This window comes from Fulmarus glacialis, unplaced genomic scaffold (assembly GCF_000690835.1).
Source record: "Fulmarus glacialis isolate BGI_N327 unplaced genomic scaffold, ASM69083v1 scaffold16813, whole genome shotgun sequence".
In the NCBI taxonomy this organism is placed as follows: Eukaryota; Metazoa; Chordata; class Aves; order Procellariiformes; family Procellariidae; genus Fulmarus; species Fulmarus glacialis.
This window is the reverse complement of record NW_009201316.1, coordinates 35,444-58,237: the sequence shown is the minus strand read 5'-3', so window position 1 is coordinate 58,237 and position 22,794 is coordinate 35,444. Positions and strand designations below refer to the sequence as shown.

General features: G+C 35.4%; 1 protein-coding gene across 1 annotated transcript in view; it reads left to right on the top strand.

Moving 5' to 3' along the window:
* Nucleotides 1-22,794, top strand: part of KNDC1 (kinase non-catalytic C-lobe domain (KIND) containing 1) — a gene marked incomplete at its 5' end in the record, with an annotated part of 61,603 nt that overhangs the window by 19,077 nt on the left and 19,732 nt on the right. Inside the window, 12 exons of the mRNA XM_009573910.1 lie at nucleotides 1,574-1,720; nucleotides 3,834-3,951; nucleotides 4,307-5,328; nucleotides 13,364-13,478; nucleotides 16,603-16,674; nucleotides 16,777-16,838; nucleotides 19,358-19,516; nucleotides 19,869-19,946; nucleotides 20,586-20,679; nucleotides 20,852-21,014; nucleotides 21,109-21,953; nucleotides 22,066-22,210. Coding sequence (XP_009572205.1) covers nucleotides 1,574-1,720; nucleotides 3,834-3,951; nucleotides 4,307-5,328; nucleotides 13,364-13,478; nucleotides 16,603-16,674; nucleotides 16,777-16,838; nucleotides 19,358-19,516; nucleotides 19,869-19,946; nucleotides 20,586-20,679; nucleotides 20,852-21,014; nucleotides 21,109-21,953; nucleotides 22,066-22,210 — 3,020 coding nt within the window. The remainder of the gene's footprint in view (nucleotides 1-1,573; nucleotides 1,721-3,833; nucleotides 3,952-4,306; nucleotides 5,329-13,363; nucleotides 13,479-16,602; nucleotides 16,675-16,776; nucleotides 16,839-19,357; nucleotides 19,517-19,868; nucleotides 19,947-20,585; nucleotides 20,680-20,851; nucleotides 21,015-21,108; nucleotides 21,954-22,065; nucleotides 22,211-22,794) is intronic.

Sequence of the window (22,794 nt, the reverse complement as noted above, 5' to 3'; positions counted from 1 at the left end):
GAAGAAACCCTTACTTTTGGGATAGTTGAATGGCATTCATTCTTCTGCTAAATCAAAAAAAAAAAAAATCATAACAATTCCTGTCGGAGTTCCTCTGAGATTCTCAAAAGAAAAACAAAAGTCTTCAGTTACGTCTTCTGCTTAATGGTGAAGTTGCATAGTAGTGTAGAACTTGAGACTGAAATTACTGCTTTGCAAAAAAACTTTTTGATCTTTTCTTTTTGGATCAGATGACATATGGTTTGTTTTTCTGACCTTTGTCCTAATTTTGATGTGTCCCAAGGGTAAATTAAGACTTTAGATCCAGCAGTCAGCACTAGTTTATGCTTTCTTTGTTTGGGAGGGGCATGGAGGAGGGTGGAGAAGTGGAACTGTCCAAGCTACACACTCAAACACACAGAGCTTCCTAATGAGGTAGTGTTGCACTCCCCTTCATGGAGGTGCCCTGCCTCACTAGAAGGTAAATATATATGCATACCTGCAGAACAAGTCACCTCCCCTTCATACAATTTAGAGACAATAATACACCTTCATGAGAAAATGTGGAGCGGAGGGAGGAAATTACTTTCGATCTTAGAGTCAGTCTTCCTTCTAGGGTGAAAAATAGTAAAGCATATAGCAAATGCATTAGTACAACCAGATTTAATGTACAAATCTGGTCATTCTTTTATTTATGTATGTATTTGTAAATCTGAGAGGGCAGTGTTCAGTACACTTGAATTCCTGGCTGTACTGCATCGCCATTGAAATGTTTACACAAACTTGCACTTATAATCTTGGTTATAAATGTTACTGAATTGTGTTCTCTGAATGGAACATAAAAATAAAATACAAACCATCATGGATAAATTACCATTACTACTAAGGCAGATCTGAAAAAGTCTTTTTTTTTTAAAGAAGCAAAAAACTTCTAAAATTAAGAGGTAGCTGTGTTGTATGGCAAATCTAATGGATTAGCACTAGATTTAAGAAGTTGGCTCACCTCCATTTTTATTGGGGCTCATCACAAGGTTGTGGGCTTTAAGAGAAGCAGAGGTGGCAAACATGGAGTATTTCTTAAAATTCTTTCATAAGTGCCTTCAGAGACAAGTGACATTATGCTGTATTGTTTCGCTTGATTTCTTTATGGTTGATAGCACTTACAAAATACTGCTATATATGAAGTTTTTTGTCAAACTAATTTTTTTTTCCCCTGCTAAAAGGAATGCCACTTCAATCTCCCAGCATGCTTCTAACTTAAATATTACTTGCACACACACAGGGGGCTGAGTTTTATATTTAACTGTAGCCGATGAACAATTGTAATACTGATGATTGGTGAGGAAGAAAAAAGGTTCTAGCTGGACCCCACAGGGTTATTTCTTTTTGTTTGCAATAAACATATCCTCCAAAGCAGGACTGAAGCCGGGTTTGTTCCTCCTGTTTAAATTAAACCATTTTTCCAGTAAACTGTTACCTTGTAAGTTAAAAATGAAAACAATGTAAGCTGTATCCCTTGTGATCTCAGAGCTTTTTTGGCAGGAGAGAGACAATTGGTAGCATGTTTAATGCCTTTTTTTTAAACCTCATGCAGGCGCACATCTATTCTTTGGGTGCAACGTTGAAAGCAGCAATAGAATATATAGTAGAACCTGAGACAGAATCAGAATTTGGGCAAGATCTGCATACTCTACTGGAACAAATGCAAGAAGAGAATCCTGAAAATAGGCCAGATATTGAGGTAAAACAGCCCTACATAATTTTCTGTTTAAAAAAAGTGACAAAAATAATTCTGTATGTGTGCTCATTAATAGAGAGGTGGTCTTGATACGTAATATGCTCAGATTTTGCAAGAAAGCTGAGGTTTTCCCAGACTCAGCAGAAATTCTTTTTTCTTCCTGCTCTAATAGAGATACAACCTGAAAAGCAAATGTAAATGTTTTATGGTGATTCAATTTTTAAAAAGGTTGGGTGAATACACTTGTGAATCTAAATTTTCTTATTAACTGTTTCTTCTCGTTTAATATTTAGTTTACAGAGAGAGAGAGTGTCGTTAGAAGTAAGAGCACAGGCATTATGCTGTGAAATTTGTATGATGCCTCAAATGATGTTTGCATTGCATTTAAGAAGGGGATAGAGGGAGCCATGCTCCAGGAAACCTCTGTTCCTTGCATTACCACTAACTAGTTTTTCTGTAAATATATAAAATATAAATGTTTAGTAGTAGTATTTGATTAGATATCTTAAATTTTTTTTATTTTATTCCATTTAGCCTCTTATTTTACCTTTAATTTTTAGAAAGAATTTGAAGATATATAGGATTATTCAAGATGATGTTTTCAAAGAATTTACATTCTAAATGTTGGTTACCTAATACAGTGTTATTTGACATTGATGTGTGAAAGTTTAGCTTTAATGCGTTGTTTTGGCACACTTTCAGACTGTAGCCAGAGAATAACAGTTGTCCAAATGTGACTTTTCTAGGATTCAGTTCTACTTCAGAATCTACTTTTCTGTTCTTTTTTTTTTCCTGAGCTGATAGTGTATATTGTAAGTGATATAGCACCTATAATGAATACTTTGCAGAAAGAGTGCTGCAACAGAAGAATGAATAGATTCATTTTTATAAAGCAAAGAGTATTGGCTCCCTGGTTGAGCACTGCCCAGGCAGGAGGCCATTCCTGACGTAGAACCTACTTGATCAACTCCTGTATTTCTATTTGTTTACTTTCAAGCATAGTCAGGAGAGGGTTTGTATAGCACTCCCTATCATCTCCAATTGGTATATAGTCCCTGAAAGCTATTGCTGACCACTTACATCAGCCCAAAAATAGAGTGGGTCAAGGCTGGTCTAGGATAATATATGAAGGTCGCTTTGTGACTATCTGTTCTCTTTTCCGTTCGTTTTCCACTGGGCCCTTTCTTGGGTGGAAAGGAGTGGGGGGAGCTATATGGAGGGAAAACCCATAGACTTTTCTAGGCTTTTCACTAGACTCCAGCACAGCTGGATACCTGTCTCACTTTTTCCTGCTTCCTCAGTCTGATATGTGAACCAACAAAGCCATTTTCTTCCTTCCACTCACAACAGCAAAAGAGCAGTTGAGCAGGTTAATGGGGAAGTAAGAGCAGCTCCTCAGAGCTGTATGAGGTCTCATCAGTGTTTATCTAGGAACAGTTACTGAGGAAACAGTGGGATGCATTTGGAGAGGCAGCTCTCTTCTACTTCCTGCCCATGGTGACAGGTTTTTAAATGTGTGAATGTCTGTAGTTATTTGTGTGTGAGACCAGTGCTAATGCCATCAAATGATGCTCAGGCTACAGATTAGAGATGTATAATACTGTTTCTTCTTGTGATCTGATATTGATTGCTTTCTCTAATTGGAATAGTGTTTTCTAGATATTTGTATTTTGCAGTTTTTAAAAGATTCAGGATTTACTTTTAGTGTAATTTCAGTAATAAAAACATTCATCATCCTGCCTATGTCACTGAATTCAAGGGAATCACTGGCTGTTTAAAAAATTATCCACACTCTAGCTTTTCACATTTTCAGTATTTCAGTTATTAATAAAGGATAACATTTAAGATTATTAATTTTTATCGGTTGTTCTTAGTGTTCTAACTGTAGGCTAGAACTTGAACTGTATTAAATAATTTCATGATAGCCCAGGGTAAAAATAAGAAATTAATTCATCCACGTAGTAGAAACACACAGTATAATGAACAGTGCAACAAAGACCTCCAATGTAGCATCATATAAATTCAGACGTACTGTGTGAGTTAACATTATTCACTTTAGTCAAAATTCACAAATCGATTCATTATTAAATAAGTATTTAACACTAATTTCCTCTAGAGCGTTTTGTCATTATGTGAAGAAAAACTGAAGATTGCTTCATCAAGTAATATTTGTCGAAGCCTGTCTGCTGTTGGAAGAAGGGTTCTTTCAATTGAATCATTTGGTGCTTCTCAAGGTAACCTTAAAATGTATTTAATCTAGAATTTTAGGTTGCCTGACATATTGAATGATTTTTAAAATACTATGTTTGTGTACTTTCCTGTTATAGCTTCCTTTCTAGATATCAAAAAGTCATTATTAAAGATTTGTGGATTGGGGGTGGGGAGTAGGGGGCATGCAACTCTTAATGAGCGTAATTATTATATTTATTGTCCTTTATGATTAAAAGTGACTTGTCCAGAAATAATTAATTTACGTAACATACTGAAGGTATGTAACAGAGTGGCAGAAAAAGCAATATAAAGATTTACTAGGAAAGATTAGAAGGTTTAAATACACATTTAATATAAGCATCTGTTTTTTGCATCTAGATGTCTGTGATAACATGTGGAAGGGAAGAATGTGTCAGAGAAGTTTGGGATCTAAATTATATTCAAATGAGAAAAACAACATAGCAGGTGATTCGTCTGCAGTGGAAGATGTGACAGCTACCTGTCATAAGGACTCTTCTGTAGTTACTATGGTGACTGGCAGAGAAAGTGGTTTAAAAGAAATGCAAATTGATCTGGATAGTGAGAAAACTCGACATTCTCAACTTGGAACTCAAGCTACAAAGAGCAAAGAAGAGGACAAACATGCAGTGTATACTGACAGTTTTGCTAGTGTTGCTTTGGATATAAAATCATGTGTTATTGACGTGGAGAGAGATGACATTTTTAAGAAAGGTTCTTTGAGAAAAATTAAAACCTTTCCAAAGCTACCACTTGAACCTGCAGATACAAATAACTTTTTCACTTCTGTAACCAACATTGGACCACTAGCTAGGAAAAATCACTTGCTAACGCAAGAGTCACTACCTCTAGACAATAATAATGAGGTTGCTTTTTCAAAGGGAAATCTTAATTCATTTGCTATTAGTAGTCCACCAAAAATAGAACCAAAGAATCACCAGGTTAATGATCTTCATTTAGAAGCTCCGTGTGTATGCACACAGGTGTCTGGCATGAATCTAGAAGAACGTATTTCACTTATTAATAGTAAAAAGATAGGGTTTGCTTCATCTGACCACAAAGAAGACTGTTCTGATGCTACCTCTGAAATGCCAAATACAGCTGGTATGCTAAAAGGCCCAAATCGATCAATTGCTGGAGCAAAAATGCTAGACAATTACATGGCGTTGGAAGACTCTTCTGAAACTTTTCAAGGGTCAAATGAAAATTCTTTACCACATTTCAACAAGATGGCTTCAGTGTTAATGGCAAAACCCAGTGGGAACAGATATGGATCAAACCTAATTAGGTCTCCAGAATTAAGCAACGGTGCGATGAGCGCAAACAATAATGAAGATAATCTTTCTGGAGGCAGAGGGTCAGAAATCAAAAGTAATGAGCAGGTAGTAAAAATAAAGTCTTCATTATATAGTTGCTGTAGTCACTTATGTGGAGATGAAATGACTTAAATACTGTGTGATTGCTTCCCCCCTGGCCCCCTTTAGCATCCTCGAAAATCGAATTTTGCTAGTCTGCACACTTTAAGAGTTAATATTGGAAACATGGTGATCCTTTTTTCCTCTTTAAAAGTAAAGTGCTACAGTGAAATTTTTGCTGTTGCAAAATCAACTTTCATTTAATTTTTTTTTTTTTTTTTTACAAATGGAGTATTCTCGCTAGTGTGTTAGAACAGCATACTTAATAGTTGATTACATTTGTAAGAGAACATTACCAAAGCATATGTAGATTTTTAACTCCTTACATTGCTGTCAATGCATAAAGTTCACTACCTTACAGTGGGCCTCCCAGGTGCTTATGAAAATTGCAGAGTTCCTGACTGTAAACCTGACCTCATTGAAATCAATGGCAATATCCATCTGCTTTGGGAGGTGAAAAGACTCCACATTCTTTTTTTTTTTTTATCTACATGTGCATTTAAGTTTTTGAAAATTGTACATATGCTGTATCTGTTCTGTGTTCTTATATTACCGCCTCTGTGTTTGTTATGTGTATTTCATGATAGAATTCAAATATGTGCACAATATGATGGATATGTTGTCTCAAGCATTTCATCTTTATAAATAGCCAAATAAGAGGGAGAGCTGATATTGGTCTGCTAGAATTTGTTGATAGATAGTGTAGTATGGTCTCCTCTGCTCAAATTATTTTCAGGGTGGACAAGTTTGGTCTCTGACTAGATGGTTTTCTCTTGTACCACACTCAAAGAGATGTAAACAATCCATGTGATAGGAGAGCTTCTGGCTAAAAATGCAGGATGGCCAATGCTTCTCCAGCCTTGCTGTGACTTGATAAAAATGAGCAGCACAAACTTCACGCATTTCATTCCCAGAGATCATGCTTAGGTGAAGATGTTGGGTTTTTTCCTTACTTGTCTACTGACAACTTAGCCTTGTTCTCCTTGCCTAATAGCCAGTCTTCCAGCCATCCCATGCAGTGGCATCTAGGGTTATTTTCAATCTGCATCCATCCCTCTTTTCACCTTGCCTAAACACCTCAACTGGAGTCGTAGCCTAGGACCGTCAAGTGTGTAAAGATCCTTTGGTTCATCATAGCTAAAAAAATTAACGCAACATTGAAGATTCTGTTCTAACTGCTTTTTTCCCTTTCCTGTCTCTTCTCCCCTCAATAACTTGCACTTAGTAAATTCATAGTGCGGGAGGATAGTAAATATGGATGAGTACAACATGGCATGGTTTTGCTGTCTGAGGGAGTTACTCCTTTAAGCATATTGAGTCCTTTATTTAGTTTAGTTTTTAAATTCTGCAGATTCATTCTTCAGACTCTGGGAAAAGATCCATTTATTGTAGACACAGCCTTCCCCCCACCCCCCCGCCCTTCCTGTTCTGGACTATGCAACCTTACATATTCAGAAGAGAGTGCAAATTAATAATCAGATTTATAATCATTCCAGTCTTCTGCTTTTGCTATGTCATTTGTTACTCTGGATTTACATGAACCTGCTTCATTTGGTAGATGTGCTTGTATTTCTAACAAGGATCATAGCAATTTTAGTCACTGACTTCTTGTGAGAAAGCTTGTTAGTATAGAGAAATCTAGATATATCTTAGTATTCAAGCAACAGAAACAACTGTCTTTTATCTTATGTGCAAAGTTCTTTTTTCTGAATGGAGGGTTGTTTTTTTTTTATGCTAAACTGTATAAACCTAGGAATTAATTTGCATGTTATTTGTCATGGAGAGGATGGCCAAGATAAGGCCATCAGACCACTATAAAACCACTGCAGCTGGTTTGTTGGGGTTTGGGGGTGTGTGTTTGTTTGTTTGTTTTGTTTTTTTTTTTCTTTCCAATAAATGAAGGTACCACACTTAAGTCGCTTACCTTGAGGTGGAATTGGGCTCACTTAAGCCTCCGTGTTAACTAGAGAGGTATGGTGAATAAGCTGCCATCACTTAAGAACATAAATTGAGTGTATTGATAGTGGTTCTTTAAGGAGGAAAAAACCTATTGAAATAAAACCTGTATTCTGTCCTTACTGGATTAGCACGACAACAGTTTAAGTCTGGGTACATGAAGATACTTTCAAGAAAATAGTCTTCCTCAGAATTATAATTTCCCAAAATTCTTGCACGATTTAAAAGCTGTAACGAAAGTCCTGTTTGCTTTTCCTGCAACAGCACTTGAGATTGGCACACAGAAAAGTAAACCATTCTGCCATTCTTCTGAAATCTCTTTTTCTTTAAATATTTCATCATCAATTTAAATCAAGTGTTCTTTCAGCCTGAACAGAATTTTGTTCTTCCAGATAAGTAGACTCTTAGTAGAAGTGAGGTTATCCTGCTCCCACTGAATTCACAGGACAATCACAGTGAATTAGAAAAGGTAACTATTATTCCAGTTGCCCTAATAAGCAGTGTCGTAATACATATGACCTGAAATGAAGACAGCAGGGTGGTTGTTTTCTATGAAACCGGAGTTTTATAGCTGTGTTTTCAGTAGAAGAAAGGTTTGATAGATTCATGCTCTATATTCTTTTTTTAATAATCAATTCCAGCAAATGTTCAGGTTCTGCAACATAAAATATTATGCTCTTTAGAACTTGTTAAAATCCTAAGTTGGTCTTAAAAAAAAAAAACCCACAACCAAACAAAGCACCACCCAAACAAAACAAACAAAAAAACTCAAACCAACCCAAAACCTCTTTGATTATTTAACTGCTGTAGGGAGAAAAAAGTATTTAAATATATCAACATCTGTGAGCAACACCTAGGTTTCTGAAATGGTTGTCTATTTCTTGAAATGCTGAGCTGCTAGCCTAGTAATCTGTTTGTTTTCTGAAGGAGGGTCATTCATTTTCAGTAGTCATTGAACTGTGTGGCAGACTCTATTATAAGTCATCTTAGAGAGGGGTTTGTTGGGGGTTTTTTTAATGTTTTCAGCTTCTTTTTCCTCTTCTGGAAAACAGATTTTATTCCTCAGGCTTCTGAAACAGCAGTTTCTGCTTCTGTCTTACCTCCTGACAATTGTAAAAATAAAGCTCTGCTGTGCTATCCCTTATGTGAAAAAGTTACAACTGATGGTCTCTGTACACTTTCAAGTTCCCTTTCATTTCTTTGTGCCAGAATTTTATCAAATACCTAGAAATGTTTGGGTTTTGTTTTTTTTTTTTTTTTTTTTGAGAAGCTAAAACTTGAGTCTGAGAGTTTGTTCGTTTACTGCAAAGGCACATAAAGTGTGAAGCCCCAAATAATGTGATTTCTATCTTCTGGGCTAAATGGAAAACACCTCAGAAGATTTACAGTGCTGCTCTTTCCCTTTGTTTTCTTAACAGTTAAGCATGATTGCAGCAAATAGAGCTTTTAGAATAGTATCTCTAGCATTTCTTTAAATATTTTTTGTCCTGTAGAGAAGGTGCAATACTAGTCCCATCCGGTTGAAGATCAACCTTGTCTACTCTGGAGAACAGACAGTTTTTCTTACCTGTCAATAATACTTCTCCAGTGGACAATATTTTTCTAATACCCCAACACTGCTTCTTAATGTTGTGTGCTTTACTGCTAGTAAGCATTACTAAAAATACTTGCTTGCTTTTGTCTGGCTACTGCAATGTATCTTGTGAGGGTTTTCCTAGTAATTTTTATAGTTTTGCATGCCGTAAATAAATATTTTTCACTTCAAGTTTGAGTGGGGATCTTTTATTTCTCTAACCAATTTCATTCCAATCAGGTGTGTCTCATCTCTAACACTTTTAAATGTTTCTCTGTGATTCAAATGCTATGGCCTTTACATGAGAAGGGTTACCAGGAACCTGGCATATACACATTTGTTTTCTGTTGGTTATTCATACTCAGTCAAGCATAAGAGAAGTGAATAGCCATGTAGCTAGAGAATGACACTTGAACACTGGGGAAATAACACTTGAAGGAAAGAAAAGTTGTCTATTCCCAAAATAGTACTTATTAAGAAAAGAATAATGAAAATCTTGCTTGCTCTGGCTGTTTAAAATATGCCAGCATTATGTTCATAAAATGTAGTACGTTGGCATAGTCTGAATGCTTTGAAAAGTTTGGTTTTACAATTCTGGTACCAACAATGAAATAAAAGATCTGTTAAATGATCTTTGCAGCACTGAAGAAAAAACATCACTTTTTCAACAAGTGAGGTTTAAAATGCAATCTTTTTGGCATAAAACAAAATGTCACCAGTATGTAGCTATAGGCAATAAACAGTCATGTGGCTTTTTCGTATTTTCTGTCAAAATTTCTGTGCTGTGAAAAACATTTTCTTATTTTAAAAACTGGGTTATATAATTTCTGTTATGAAAAGGTCTGGTTTAGAACATGAAGAAAAAATTTCAGGAAGAGGCACTGGATTATAATTTTGTTTGCTCTTTGGTGCAATTTCACTGGTGATAATATATTAATAAATGTTTTATATCAGTGTTGTTAATGCTTTAAATGAAGTGGACTTGAGGCCTTGTGGATGCTGAACAGTTGTCTTGAGCTTGCTTTGCTAAGATGTCTGAATAGATAGTTAAGAAATAACGCATGCTACAGAAGGTTTGACTAAAAGTTTTAATCATATGTTTTCCAGCACTTCAGATTTTTTTTTTCTGGTGGTTGAGTGGGGTTTTTTTGGAAGATGTAGGAAATAGTAATAGCCATGAATCAGAGACTTACATGTTAAAAAACAAAACAAAACAGATGAGACAGATGCCTAAATAAGGGATTTTTACACTTAAATGTTTACCAAAACATAAACAGGTTCAGTGGAAGTTGAATGTGCATTGCATTAAATACCTGCTTTGAGGCTTAAATAAAAAGTGCCTTATAATGTTAGGTTGAGAAGTGTATTGTTTTTCCTTTGGAAACTATTTTAACCAGACTGCATGTGTTTTTCATCACAGATATATATGTGTGATGAAACATGCCTTATAATGTACCTTGACTATATCGGATAACTTTTACAAGATGTTAGAAGGACAAGTCCCCGGCAGGTCTGAACCCTTAGTCTTCAGATTAAGTCTTCCAGAATTCTCTTTTTCTGGTATAGGAAGGTCAGCATTTGGAATTCTTAGGACACTAGAAGAATGACCTCGGGTATTTTTTTTTCAGGAATAAAAATAATCTTTTGATATGGTCAAGGTGGGGAGAGACTTGAATTATTGTAAGAGACAATAGCAATGCAGTCAGTATCACAGGAGAACAACTAGCGTATGAATACAGGCTAGCAATATTAATATTTGAAGTTTAATCTTATTTTAGGATGCTTGCCAGAGAGAAACAATGAGGGTATACATTTAAATAAAGTTAACCAATCTGTAACCAGACTGCATCCTTTTTTTTTCTCCTGACTCAGGTTAATTTGGCCATCCTGTGGATGGCAGTGATTCTCATTTCTGCTAACATTTGCTTTTCCTACATCCTTTTTTATTCTGAAACAGAATTTCAGTTTCTGGTGCCTTTTTATCCTCTATTTTGTTATCTATAATTGACACTTTCTCCTTTCTTATCATAAACTTTTGCTGCTGCTCTTAGGGTTTATTCCTATTTTCCTGCTGTGCTTAAATCTCTTTCTGTCATCTCTTTCTTCCTCTAGAGAGCTTGGATATCCCCGAAGTGATGAGAAATACCTTTCAGCTTTCTGCTGTATGACTAACTTCAGCCTTCAGTTTAGTGAGAGATTCTTCTTCCCCTTGCTAGCCATTCATCACCTTCTCCTGAAGTGAGAGGTGATTTGTATATGTGATAGAGGAAGTCCATCTTTCTCTGCTGCAGCTTTTAGAGCCTCTAGGGACATAAACTTCAAGAGGAGGGATTCTCTTACAGAGAAACTTATTACAAAAATACTCCCAAAACCTTCTTAATGTTCTAGTCTGTGGAATTTCTCTTTTGATTTCTCTCCATTCGTGTCAGCTGTGCAGAGAAAATTTGAAGATTTGGCTGTTTCTTTCATTGTAAAGTGCCTGTGAGCAAAAAACATAATGTGAGAACCAGGATGCTATGGAGGGGGGAACGCAGCACTGATCAGGGATAGTAATCAGTCAACATATGAAGCTCTATTTCGCATGTTCTCTAGACTAATTCATTCTTTTGACTATCTGACCTCTTCCTTCCTGCTGTGTAATTGAAGTTTTTTTATCAGACAGTTCAAGAGCTTACTTTTCTAGATACAATGAAGGAACACATTGATGTAAGAATTTTGCACTCCAGGATACTGGTGATAGCAAAATTTGAGAATGAAGCTTAACCTTATTACCTGGCTTCAAATCTGTCTATGCTGAAGCTAATTTTTGTGATGTGCCACAATGGAGGATAAGAGAATAAAAGCACCAAATTAATTTTTATGTGTGTTGGAGATAGGCAGAATATAAAACATTTTAAGTAAATCAAAAGGTGTGTTTGCTGGCACATTTTGTTAAAAATTTATAGTTTATCTGGTTCACCTTCAAGGAATATTTAAACAGTATGAGCCCAAAGTATTATGTTCCTTGAGAAGGTCTTCTGGTAAAAATTAAATTATCAACAAAGTTTCAGCTACAGAAATTAATGTGGTTCTTTTTCTTCTCCCCATAGATCGCAGAGAGGCTGTTTCTTTTTGTTGATCTTGATGAAAGTTAATGCAGTAGTCTGTTCATTAAATATTTTACGATAAAATCCAAATAGTGCCTCACTGAAGGGTGTTTCATAGTCAGGATCATGAAAAATTGACTACAGTAAATGACAGTGCAAAGACTGATTTGTCAAATGTAATGATTGTGTGTGTGAGAGACCTTTAGTCTATTTAGATTTTACAAACATTGATTGGGATATAAAAGTGTCTGTAAAAAAAAAAAACCTGAAGAGTTCAGAGATTTTAATTTTTGTTTGTCTCCTGTGCTCCGGTTTTGTTTTGGTTTTTTTCCAGAGTTAATCCTGAATTACTTCTGGTACTTCTTTTCCCCAACATGGCCTAAAGTTAACATTTAGAGATAGTTTACTATCTTAGGGCTGCATATGCAACAGAAAATGTGCTGTGCTGTTTTTTAAAATAGTTGGATGGGTCTGCTCTAACCCAGAGGTTTCTACCTACAGTGAATTTTTTACTGTTCCTTTGGTAGATGAATGGAGATCGTAAAGTCCAGCTGATGTCAAGAGCCACTGGTAGTGATAAGCTCTTCTATTAGCACAGCTTGATCGGGAAGGTGCCTGTGCAGTACTATCAATGCCAAGTTCTTATATTCACCCAAAAAAAAAAAGTCGCAAAAAGTAAAACATGGATTCTCTGAAGAACAGTAAGTTTCCATGGAGCAGTATCTTTGTCACATTAAGGTATTATGCCAGGTATCAAAAGCCAAATTGATAGCCAGAAAAACAAATGGTGTTACTACAAATGGAGCAGCCAGTAATTAAAAACAGAACAATGTGCTTGGACTTCAAATAAACCTGTCATTAATTCTGTCAATATTGTTAACGTCTATCACAGAAGAACAAGAAATGTTGATGAAATCTTTAAGGTAAGATTTGTAATGCAACTGTCAGGGTAAATCAGGATTTGAATGTGGGATTTTTTTTGTTGGGGGCGATCATTTGGATTTTTATGTTTTAAGTCTAGGTGATGTCCCTATAATTATGTGTCCTCTTTGACATTCTAAAAGAGTCTTTCCTTAGTATGATAAGAAAGAGCTTCCAAACAGCTCACTTTTTCTGAAACACTACTATTCTTGCTGAAATCTCACTTGAATTATACTTTTGTTATGCAATTAAGAAACTACTAGTTCATCTATACAGCTAGCTGTGTGATGCTTTTTCAATAAGAAGTATTGTTAGTTCATTACTGACAAGTGCAATAAATACCTTTTCTTAATGCTTTTTAGGCGAGTGCGTTGTATATTAGGATTTACTTTTTCATTGCATCAGTAAACATTTTTGGTTTGTCATAATGTTTAATAACTTTCTGCGTCCTCACTCTTTTTTCCAGTGGATCTCTCTAAAACTCCTGTTGTCCTGGTATGGTAAACCTCTGAAAGACTATGAACTCTGGGCATTATGTCACGAGTGTTTATGTACTCTACAGACTTGCATAGATTATCCAGGTACAGTCTTAATTATCTTAAAATACTTGCTTAGTTATTTATGTTCACTGTATTAATGTTTTCTTTAGTCTGTTGATGCAAAATATCTCGACTTTCATTTTGTGTACAGAAAAAATACTAGGCAATATTTCTAACTTCACTCTCTTAAATTGTGACTTAGAATTCTTATGCAATTTGGAGTTTTCTTCCATATATAGAAGAATGTATTCTTTTCTCTTCCAAGTTTTGATGGCTTTTGCAGGGGAAACAAATCTTTGTGACTTCAAACAGTGAAACAAATTTTGTGTTTAGACATTTTGGGGATGGAGAAACTTTAAGAAAAGCACTTGGGACTTGTATCTTGGAAGTAGGAAGAAATAAGTTTTATATATATGTAAACATAAAATTTCCTCTCTTGCCTGGATTTCTTTGTGACAAATGATTCCTGACGTATTTTTGACAATACAGAGCTTTGTCAGTTTAAAGCGCCCAGGGTCTTGTCATGACATTACTCCTTCCACATTCCCTATGCTGCAGTTTATAGAAGAATTATCAGAAATCAACTTCTGAGAGAGGAACGGGGAACTGTCCTTTGACAGAATTGGAATGTGTTGTATCTAACTTCAGAGAAGACCATCCTAAATTTCCATAGGCATTCTGAATGTTGTTTAGCTTATACGAATAATAAATCCGTAGCAGTTCTGATAAACAGAGCAGAGGTTACCACCACCACCACCACCACCCTGCCTTTCCTTTTTCTTGATTTAAAAAGCCTGCTTTTGAGGGTTTGGACAGGGATGAGTTTGAAGTCTGTAACTTAATATGAACAATTGGATAGTAAGGTACAGAAAACTTACTGCATCTCTTTGGTTTTCAACTTCAGCTATTTTATCTTTTATGATATAAAACTGTTAAAAAGGAAATTGGCCATAAATGGAGATTTCTGAGCAGTTTAAGCAATGTTACCCTTAAAACTAAGCGTTTGATATACTTTGCAACAGAAGGATTATTTCAGCCTCATAGCATGTTCCTAATGTTTGTGAAGGTTTCAGATAACTGCACATAATGGCTCAGGTTCTAATTTAATATACCTAGCCAGCCTCTGTTACTATACTTACATGCACCCAGAATGCATAAGTCTTCAAAATACTAAAGACTGAGTTGTGATCTGAACCTTATGTAGCCTGTAAAAGTGAACATAATGATATAAACAATTAAATGGAAGGCACCTTACTTAGAATTCCATATTTGACAAATAATGCTACCTTGAAGTTGAATATTCTTTTCAGATTTAGAATATTTCTGCAAGAGGATTCTCTGCCTGTTCTGAGAGTAATTGTGCATTGTGGAATGACTTACAGTGGTGTTACTACTTCAGTGCCCACACACACAAACACACACACATAAAATTCTCTCAGCATTCTTTTTGAATAATAGTAACTTACGAAAGGTGAGGCTGATATCATATAAAGTGTTTGCTTAAAACTGGTAGAGTAGGATTGGTAGCTGATGAGTCATAGTTAAATATATGAAATGTGGAACAAGCTGGATTATTAATTACTTACTCACTTAGACAGCCTTTTCCTCCAAATCGGTCCTTGATTACACTTCTTTCATTATCCTAAGCAGGAACTATGTGGGTAAGAAAACATACCCCAAAGCTAGCCTCTTCATGTATTTTTTAATTCAATCCTGCTACAAAAGTTGTTTGTACCCTCCGTTGAGACTTTACTTATTTCCTCTCCTCTTATCAGAGGATGTTGCTTACATGTTGTTCTCGGGCACTTTAGAGAACCCAGGTGAGAATTCTCGTGTTGTACTGAACTCGTTGAGATCTGGTTTGCATGAACTGTGCAGATTCAGGGCCAGAGGCGTTAACTCTTGAGAAGCAGAGATAGTGAGCATGAAGAGTTCTCAGGGGAGCTGCCTCTGCAGAAATAACCAGTAAAGCTTCCTGTTCGGGAAACCTTTGCTTTTCAAAACACATAATTCAGGTCCAGCTTAAATATTATTGAAAGCAGTAGGCAAGCCTTTATTTACATTAAGCATGGTGAACAATTTAATGGCTTTAGATGTGTTTTGTACAGGTAACTACAAAAGCAAAAGGATTATTTCCTTTTTTCTTTTCCTTTCTTACACTTCTTCAATTTATTATTTAATAATAAATTAATATTTGTTTTACACCTTTTTAATATTTTATTTAATAATTAATACATTTAATGTTTTGACCTCTTATTTAATTTACTGTAAGAATCTATTCTCCTAGTGCTCTTTTTATTAAGAAAACAGTATATTTGATAGTAGTCTACAAAGGCAGGACTATATTGCTAGCCAATTGGCTTATTGCATTGAAACATCTTAAATTACAGTGTGCTTTGAAGATATCAAACAGATAGACACGGTCTTACCACAAGTTTTTCATCGTTCAATTTATATAACATGATCTTATGACCATAATATTAAGTTCCTGAAGACCTCAGATCATTTAAAATAGTTTTAGAAGTCTGTTATTTCTTTTTAACTATGGAAAATTTCAGGGCCTTGCGAATACCAGTCTACGTAACACTTCTTCACTGGGAGAGTATGTGTGATTGTAACTATTGGTGCAAAACTGGGCTCTGTATCCTACCCCACTTAGAGGAGTTCTGGATCTGGCCGCATATGTCTCAGCTCTCTCCAGAGAATGACGCTGTATTTTGGTGGGGTTGGAGGAGGGAAGAGAGGAGAGATTAAATGCTTAAGATAAATTTACTATCTTTTATTGGTCTCACAAGAGAAGACTAGAGTACATCTAGCTGTCATATTTCTTTTTTTGTTTTGTTCATTTCTCGGCCTTCCTTTTCAATGCTGGGTATAAAGAGAATAAACTTCTGGTATTCTAAGCTGTTTTATTTCTTGTGATCCCGTTTTGGTTTACTTTCTTGTCTTTGTTCTGCAAGAATTGCTTTGGGTGATTACATATCTACTGCCTCTTTATTGGGTGATCTCTGTTCTAGCATTAATGTTATTTAAAGCATCATTTATCGTAGGGTAATTGCTGACAATGCAAATTTTTTTTTTATTTTTTAATTTATTTTTATTAGTGTCAAATATTCACAAGAACAGATATTTATTATGCCTTGCCCTTTTGTGGCTTGTTTTGCAGTGGTCTTATGTCTGGACTCAGTGCTAATTGATTGCCATGGAAGTATCCTCTTTGGTGCTTCAAAAGCTGAAGGTGAACTAATACATTGCATGCTCTGCTTTTATTTCTTTTGGAGGGGAGTGGAGAAGAAAGAAAATATCTTACCTTTTGTTTCTGGTTTCTTTTCTCATTTAGAATCCTGTGATATATTTTATTTAGCTCCTGAAATTGAAGAGGAGGGTGTGGATACTGAGAAGGTAATGTGGTAGGTTATGTAGGTTGCTATGCATTTTATCAAAGGACAGTTGTATCCCTCTGCTGCTTGAAGAAGAACGCTAAACTCTTCTAAGATTCTGATAATATTTCTCATTTCTCCCAGTATTTCTTGGTTATCTGTGGTTTTTTATATATTGATCTCCCATAAAATTAGTTGCTTCTAAAAAATAATTTTGCCTTCCAAAATTGTTGGAGTAACTGCCAAAAATCTGTTATTCAATAGTTTTCCATAAGGCTTAATTATTTTCAGTTTGTTAGCAGTAAGACAGACTTTGAAGTCAGGTTTTGATGTTCTGGACGTCACACTAAGATCAATGTTTTAGACTGTCTAGGCTAAAGCCCAAACATTAATCTCATTTCATAGAATCATAAAATCATAGAATCATAGAATCATTAAGGTTGGAAAAGACCTCTAAGACCATCAAGTCCAACTGTTAACCCAACACCACCATGCCCACTAAACCAGGTCCCTAAGCGCCTCATCTACACGTCTTTTAAATACTTCCAGGGATGGTGACTCTACCACTTCCCTGGGCAGCCTGTTCCAAGGCCTGACCACTCTTTCATTAAAGAAGTTTTTCCTAATGTCCAGTCTAAACCTCCCTTGGTGCAACTTGAGGCCATTTCCTCTCGTCCTATCGCTTGTTACTTGGGAGAAGAGACCAACCCCCACCTCGCTACAACCTCCTTTCAGGTAGTTGTAGAGCGCGATGAGGTCTCCCCTCAGCCTCCTCTTCTCCAGGCTAAACAGCCCCAGTTCCCTCAGCCACTCCTCATAAGACTTGTTCTCTAGACCCTTCACCAGCTTCGTTGCCCTTCTCTGGACACGCATTTGGAAGATTGGATAAAAAAACACTGTCAAAATATTTTTACTATGGGAACACAATGAATTATGTCTCTTACAATACAGTTTTCCTAGAGCTTTGCTATAAGTATAAGCCATAAGGACCTCTCAGACCAAAGATGATAAAAATGTTAATAAATAGCAGGTGAGTATTTGTCTCCACTGCAATTGCATCTGAATTGCAAACTATACCACAGTAATCTTAAGAGTCGGGAAAACAGAATTTGTGGTACCTTTCTATTATGTAACAAGAAAAGAAGTTAGCTAATATGTACCTTGTACCCCATGCATTCCTTAAAATTAGACATAATAGTCATGAATCAGAAAAAAAAACCTTCATTAAAAATCTACTCAAGACCGAGTTTGACTTTCTGTAAAATTATCTGTAACTAGAAAATGTTTATATATCGTCTTCTTTAAAGTTGCTCTTTCTTCTTAAACTGCTTTGATCCAACGTGCAGGTTTTTCAAAGGCTTCAGAAGCTTAAACTAACCCTGAAATATAATACAGCAGTTCCACCATACAGTAGAAATTAATAATCCTAAAGTCTTTATGCTTTATTCTTTTTCTTTAGAAAATCTGAAGTAGTCTTTTTTCCTTGTTTTTCTACATTATATATAGAATAAGCTGACCTGGATTTTTGACTTTTTCCTGATACTTGTGTAACTTTTTGGTTGTTATGAACATTTAGTTAGAATTTGGTGTGGGAATCAGGGCTGTGTAGTGGCAGACACAATAACTGTTCAACAGTTCAGATGGTTCACAGGTTATTTTCTTTATAGCGAACTTCCTTGTTACGTTGCGTTCATTGCTATTCACTTTGCTCAAAAGAGTGCTAGAAAACATTGTTTTATAGGACCATATTATTTAGTACTGTGCTTCGGTTTCTGTCCCTTGAGCCTTTTTAACACCTTTCGGAGGCAATGTGAAGAAGCATGGTGCTTTACCTTTGTCAAAATTGCATTTGTAGTACATGCTAACATATGTAAACTAAGCATTAAGTAGACTAAATCTGTCTCTGTCTGAAAATTATAATTCTTCAAATAAAACAAGAAAGCTTGTGAAGATCAAGTACTTTTCAAGGTCCCTCATGGCAACTTCAGTTGGTCTAGCTGCAGGTAGCACAATAATTGCTAAAATAAATATACAGTACCTCGTTCTTCTGATAGGTGTAATCTTCTCTGTAAATATTACTTGTACTGGCTAGCTTGTAATTACTATGTGCCATTTACTTCCTGAATTATCATGACCTTTTTTAAGTAAATTGCAGCTGGCCAGGTTGTACAGGACTCTAAGGCTTGCAGCAATCTAAGTTTTTACATGAGAAAGGAATTCTTCAAAATGGTTCTAAAACCACTTTTTTCCCAAATAATTTTCTGAGACAAAAGATAAGACAAATTATGTCTCTTGTTCCAACAGTAGAAAATTAGCTACTATTCTTGGCCCTACGTACATAACAGCTAGTTTTTTAAGTGGGCTGGGATTTTCATCAGCATCTTCAAAAGCCAAATGTGATCTGTACTTTGGAAGCTCTAGTCATTATTTTTTTTGCAGGGAATGAGGGGAATTTTTGGATAATTTGCTGGAATTGGTTTTGAAGTAGAAGCTTGTTTTGGTCTGTTTACATCTTTCCTGTCTCTTATGTTATACCAACAGGTGTGCATTTATGGTGTTGCTGCAGTTCTGTGGATGGCTGCAAAATACAGTGTTGCACCGAGTCACAAACTAGCATTGCCAAGAAAATTAAAAAAACTTCTTCTGGATATGGCAAGAAGAAACCCTGAAGAAAGACCTTCTCTAGCTGATGCAATTAAGGTTACTAGATTTAAGCAATTTTATGTGAAATTTAGTTGTGTCTAAAGTCTCATTTTAGTGATTTGAATATCAAAATATTAATTTATTTTTTGTAATAGCCTGATATCTAATTATATGATAACCAGTCACTTTGGAGTTTGTTTTTAAAGTTACCTCCCTAGGACACAGAGGGGTGTGTTTTTAATTTATATTGAAACTGTCAATAAGGTACTTGGAATAGGTTCATAAGACTTCCTAAACTTAGATTACTTCTAATTGACTATCTTGACTTTGTCCTTGTCCAAGATTACCTCACTTGATTGAAAACTTATTTACTGACTGAAAATTATGTGGTGTTTTTTTTTTTTTTTAGACATGCAATCGTTACTTACTTGAACAAGGTATAAACAGCAAAAATATTTTGGCATTGTTGAATAAATCCGTCTTTAAGGTAAGAGTGCCACCTTTTTTAATTCTCTACGTTTTTTCAATTAATTCTGTAAATTGTATTCCAGTATGATTTTTCGGCCTCTGCAAGTATAGTTAAATTTGTTCTCTCTCTTTTTTTTTTTTTTTTTTTTTAATTTTCAAGTAGTCTTTAAGTATGGCTTTTTTCTAGTTCTTGCTGTTGGAGTGGTCACTCCCCAGATTTTGGTGCCCTGACTCCACAATCTGCATGGGTGAGAGCTCAGAAATAAGAAGAACCAGTGACTTAATTTCATAATCCCTCTTTCATTTACCACTCCTCTTATCAAAATGGAAGACATTAATATGTAATTGACACAGCGTTCAGTCAATCCATGGAACTGACTTTGTTCAAAACTTTGATTACCTAAAAGTTCTGATTTGAAACAGAGGGTTACCAAGATTTCTAAACAGTTCTACCAGTCCTTAGAGTTTTGTGTGTCATTTGTTTTAATTCTCCACCTCGGCATGACTAAGTTGCTGCTTTGCAGATTACAGAAATTGAAAATCCTAAAACTCTAGGTTTGTATGGGGTTAGGTTTTTTTTTTTAAGTAATGTGCTGAGCAGAATTTTAAAAAAGAAAATGCTAATAAATTCAGTTTGGAGTTTAATTTTTATTGTTAGGCTGTTGAGGAAGAAGTAATCTCTTCTCAAGATCATGTTGCTTTTGAATTTAAAAATGAAAGCCATGAAATGGACCCTTCAGAGTCAAGTCTAGGTAAGCAGTCTGACTCTTTGACATGTTTACTTTTTTAATATTCTCTAGATAAGTTCTCCATGTAAGATTTTTTCATTCAGGTATACAATTATTTTTTCTATCTAATTTTATTGTTATTTACCTTGCATTTATATTTTACATATCATTCATCTTTCTGTGGTTTTGTTTTTAGGATTTGTGCCTATTACCAGTGAAAGTAAACTTGTAGCAGTTAAAGGACCAGTACCATGCCAGATTTCTCTAAATTGTGAGAAAGCTACATTACCTGTTGCATTCACTTCTCCTGCAACTCACTTTAAGCCTATTATTCTGCAACAAAATGCAAATATAACAAAGTTAGTATATCCTAAACCAGAATAAGTTAAACTTAAGACTTCATTGTTAAGTCTACTGGAATTGTCCTCAAAAAAATTCTTTGCTTCTTTTCAGAGAGGTTCACACACCAGTTTCTGAGCAATTCAAGAAAGAAACAAGAAAAGAAAAACACATTGACCATAACAAATTAGGATATATAGAAGACTCTAAAAGTTATGGTACTGAGGACACAGATGTTGTTGAAACTGCACCTGAAATACCTGAGTGTGATTTACAAGTTCCAGGCCACTCATCCCAGATATCTTCAGAAGAGCAAAAGTCAGGCAATGCATTTACTTCTATAGTTACATTACCATCACCATCTGATTCCTCACATATTCTACAGGAAAAAAGCATTTTATCTAAAGTTCCTTCAAACTCCTTAGCTTGCCCTACATCTCCTAATTTTCTTCATATAAATAACATCATTCTCAAACAGGACTCAGAGAAAAGAGTTTTGACATTTGTGCCAGTACATTTAGCTGTATCAGAGCAAATACCAAATAAACCTCTTCGTTCAAGAATTGCTTATGATTGCTATCAGAGTTTGCCAGTGCTACTTTCAAGTACCATTGCAAGTTATAAAATGAGCATGCAAGCAGAAAATGCCGCCTCCCTTTACAAAGTGCAAAACTGTGAGACTACTAGTACACAGAACAAATTTGGCAAAAGCAACCCAGTTATTCAAACCAACTGCCAAGAAATTGGGTGTGCTACCAGTGTAGACAATATTTTCACTGAACAAGAACACACACCATGTCCCTCAGTGTATCAAGACAATTCTCATCTCTTTGATGTGGAAGTCCTGCCCCAGCAGAACAGCACAAGTGACACTTTACTACAAAAAGTGGTTCATCTTATACAAGATGAGTTTGCATTTGATGGCTATCTAGAGAATGGAGTTGAAGTTTTTGATATGGGTATGTACGTTTTCTTCTGTATATTATTATCATTGATGTGTAAGTATATTGTTACTAATGTCTTTTTTCTCTCTCTTTTTTTTTTTGTTTCTTTTTTCTTTTTTTAAACAAGGTAACTTCATTTTAAACTTAAAGGAAATTAAGTTTGGTATGTTCTCTGATGCAATTTGTGAGAAGTTTTGTGACCTCTACTGGGATGAAAAATTACTGGAGAATCTCTATCAGGTAGTAAATGGAGAAAGACCTGCACATTTATGGTAGGTATTTTGAACATTTTCCTTCTTACAGTTCAATTTAATGCTTTCCTCCCTACTTTCTAGAAGCAGGAAAGGATATGCTGCTTCTCTTCAGGTATCTTTACTTGTTTCCTGCCAACTGTTAATTTCCCAGTCTATTAGATACTTCATGGCCTTCCCCATAGCAAAGAGTGCTTAGTGGCTTAGCAGAAAATATTTTCTATTAAGCTTGTCTGTAACTCCGTCTTAGGATAGCTGAATTATGGAGACCTAATTCTGATCAATATTGTTTTCAACCATTGATGGAGAGCTTCATAGTCTTGTTAGAAAGAGGCTGTTCAATCAGAAGTGAAATATATTTTTCTTACTATTCAGTTTGCTTATTCTGTTTGAGTTGAGTTCTTTATACATCCTTTTGTTCTATTCACGCCTAAGAACAAGGAAATTAATTTAGCTTTGCTAGAAATGTTTTACTTAACTGATTTAGTTTGACTCAATGTTCCTCCTGGCAATCTTTTGTAAGTAGCCTGTTAAGTGAGAAAACACCAGCTTGATTTCTCATTTTTACTGTTTCATCTTCAATGACATATTTACTTGAAAAATAA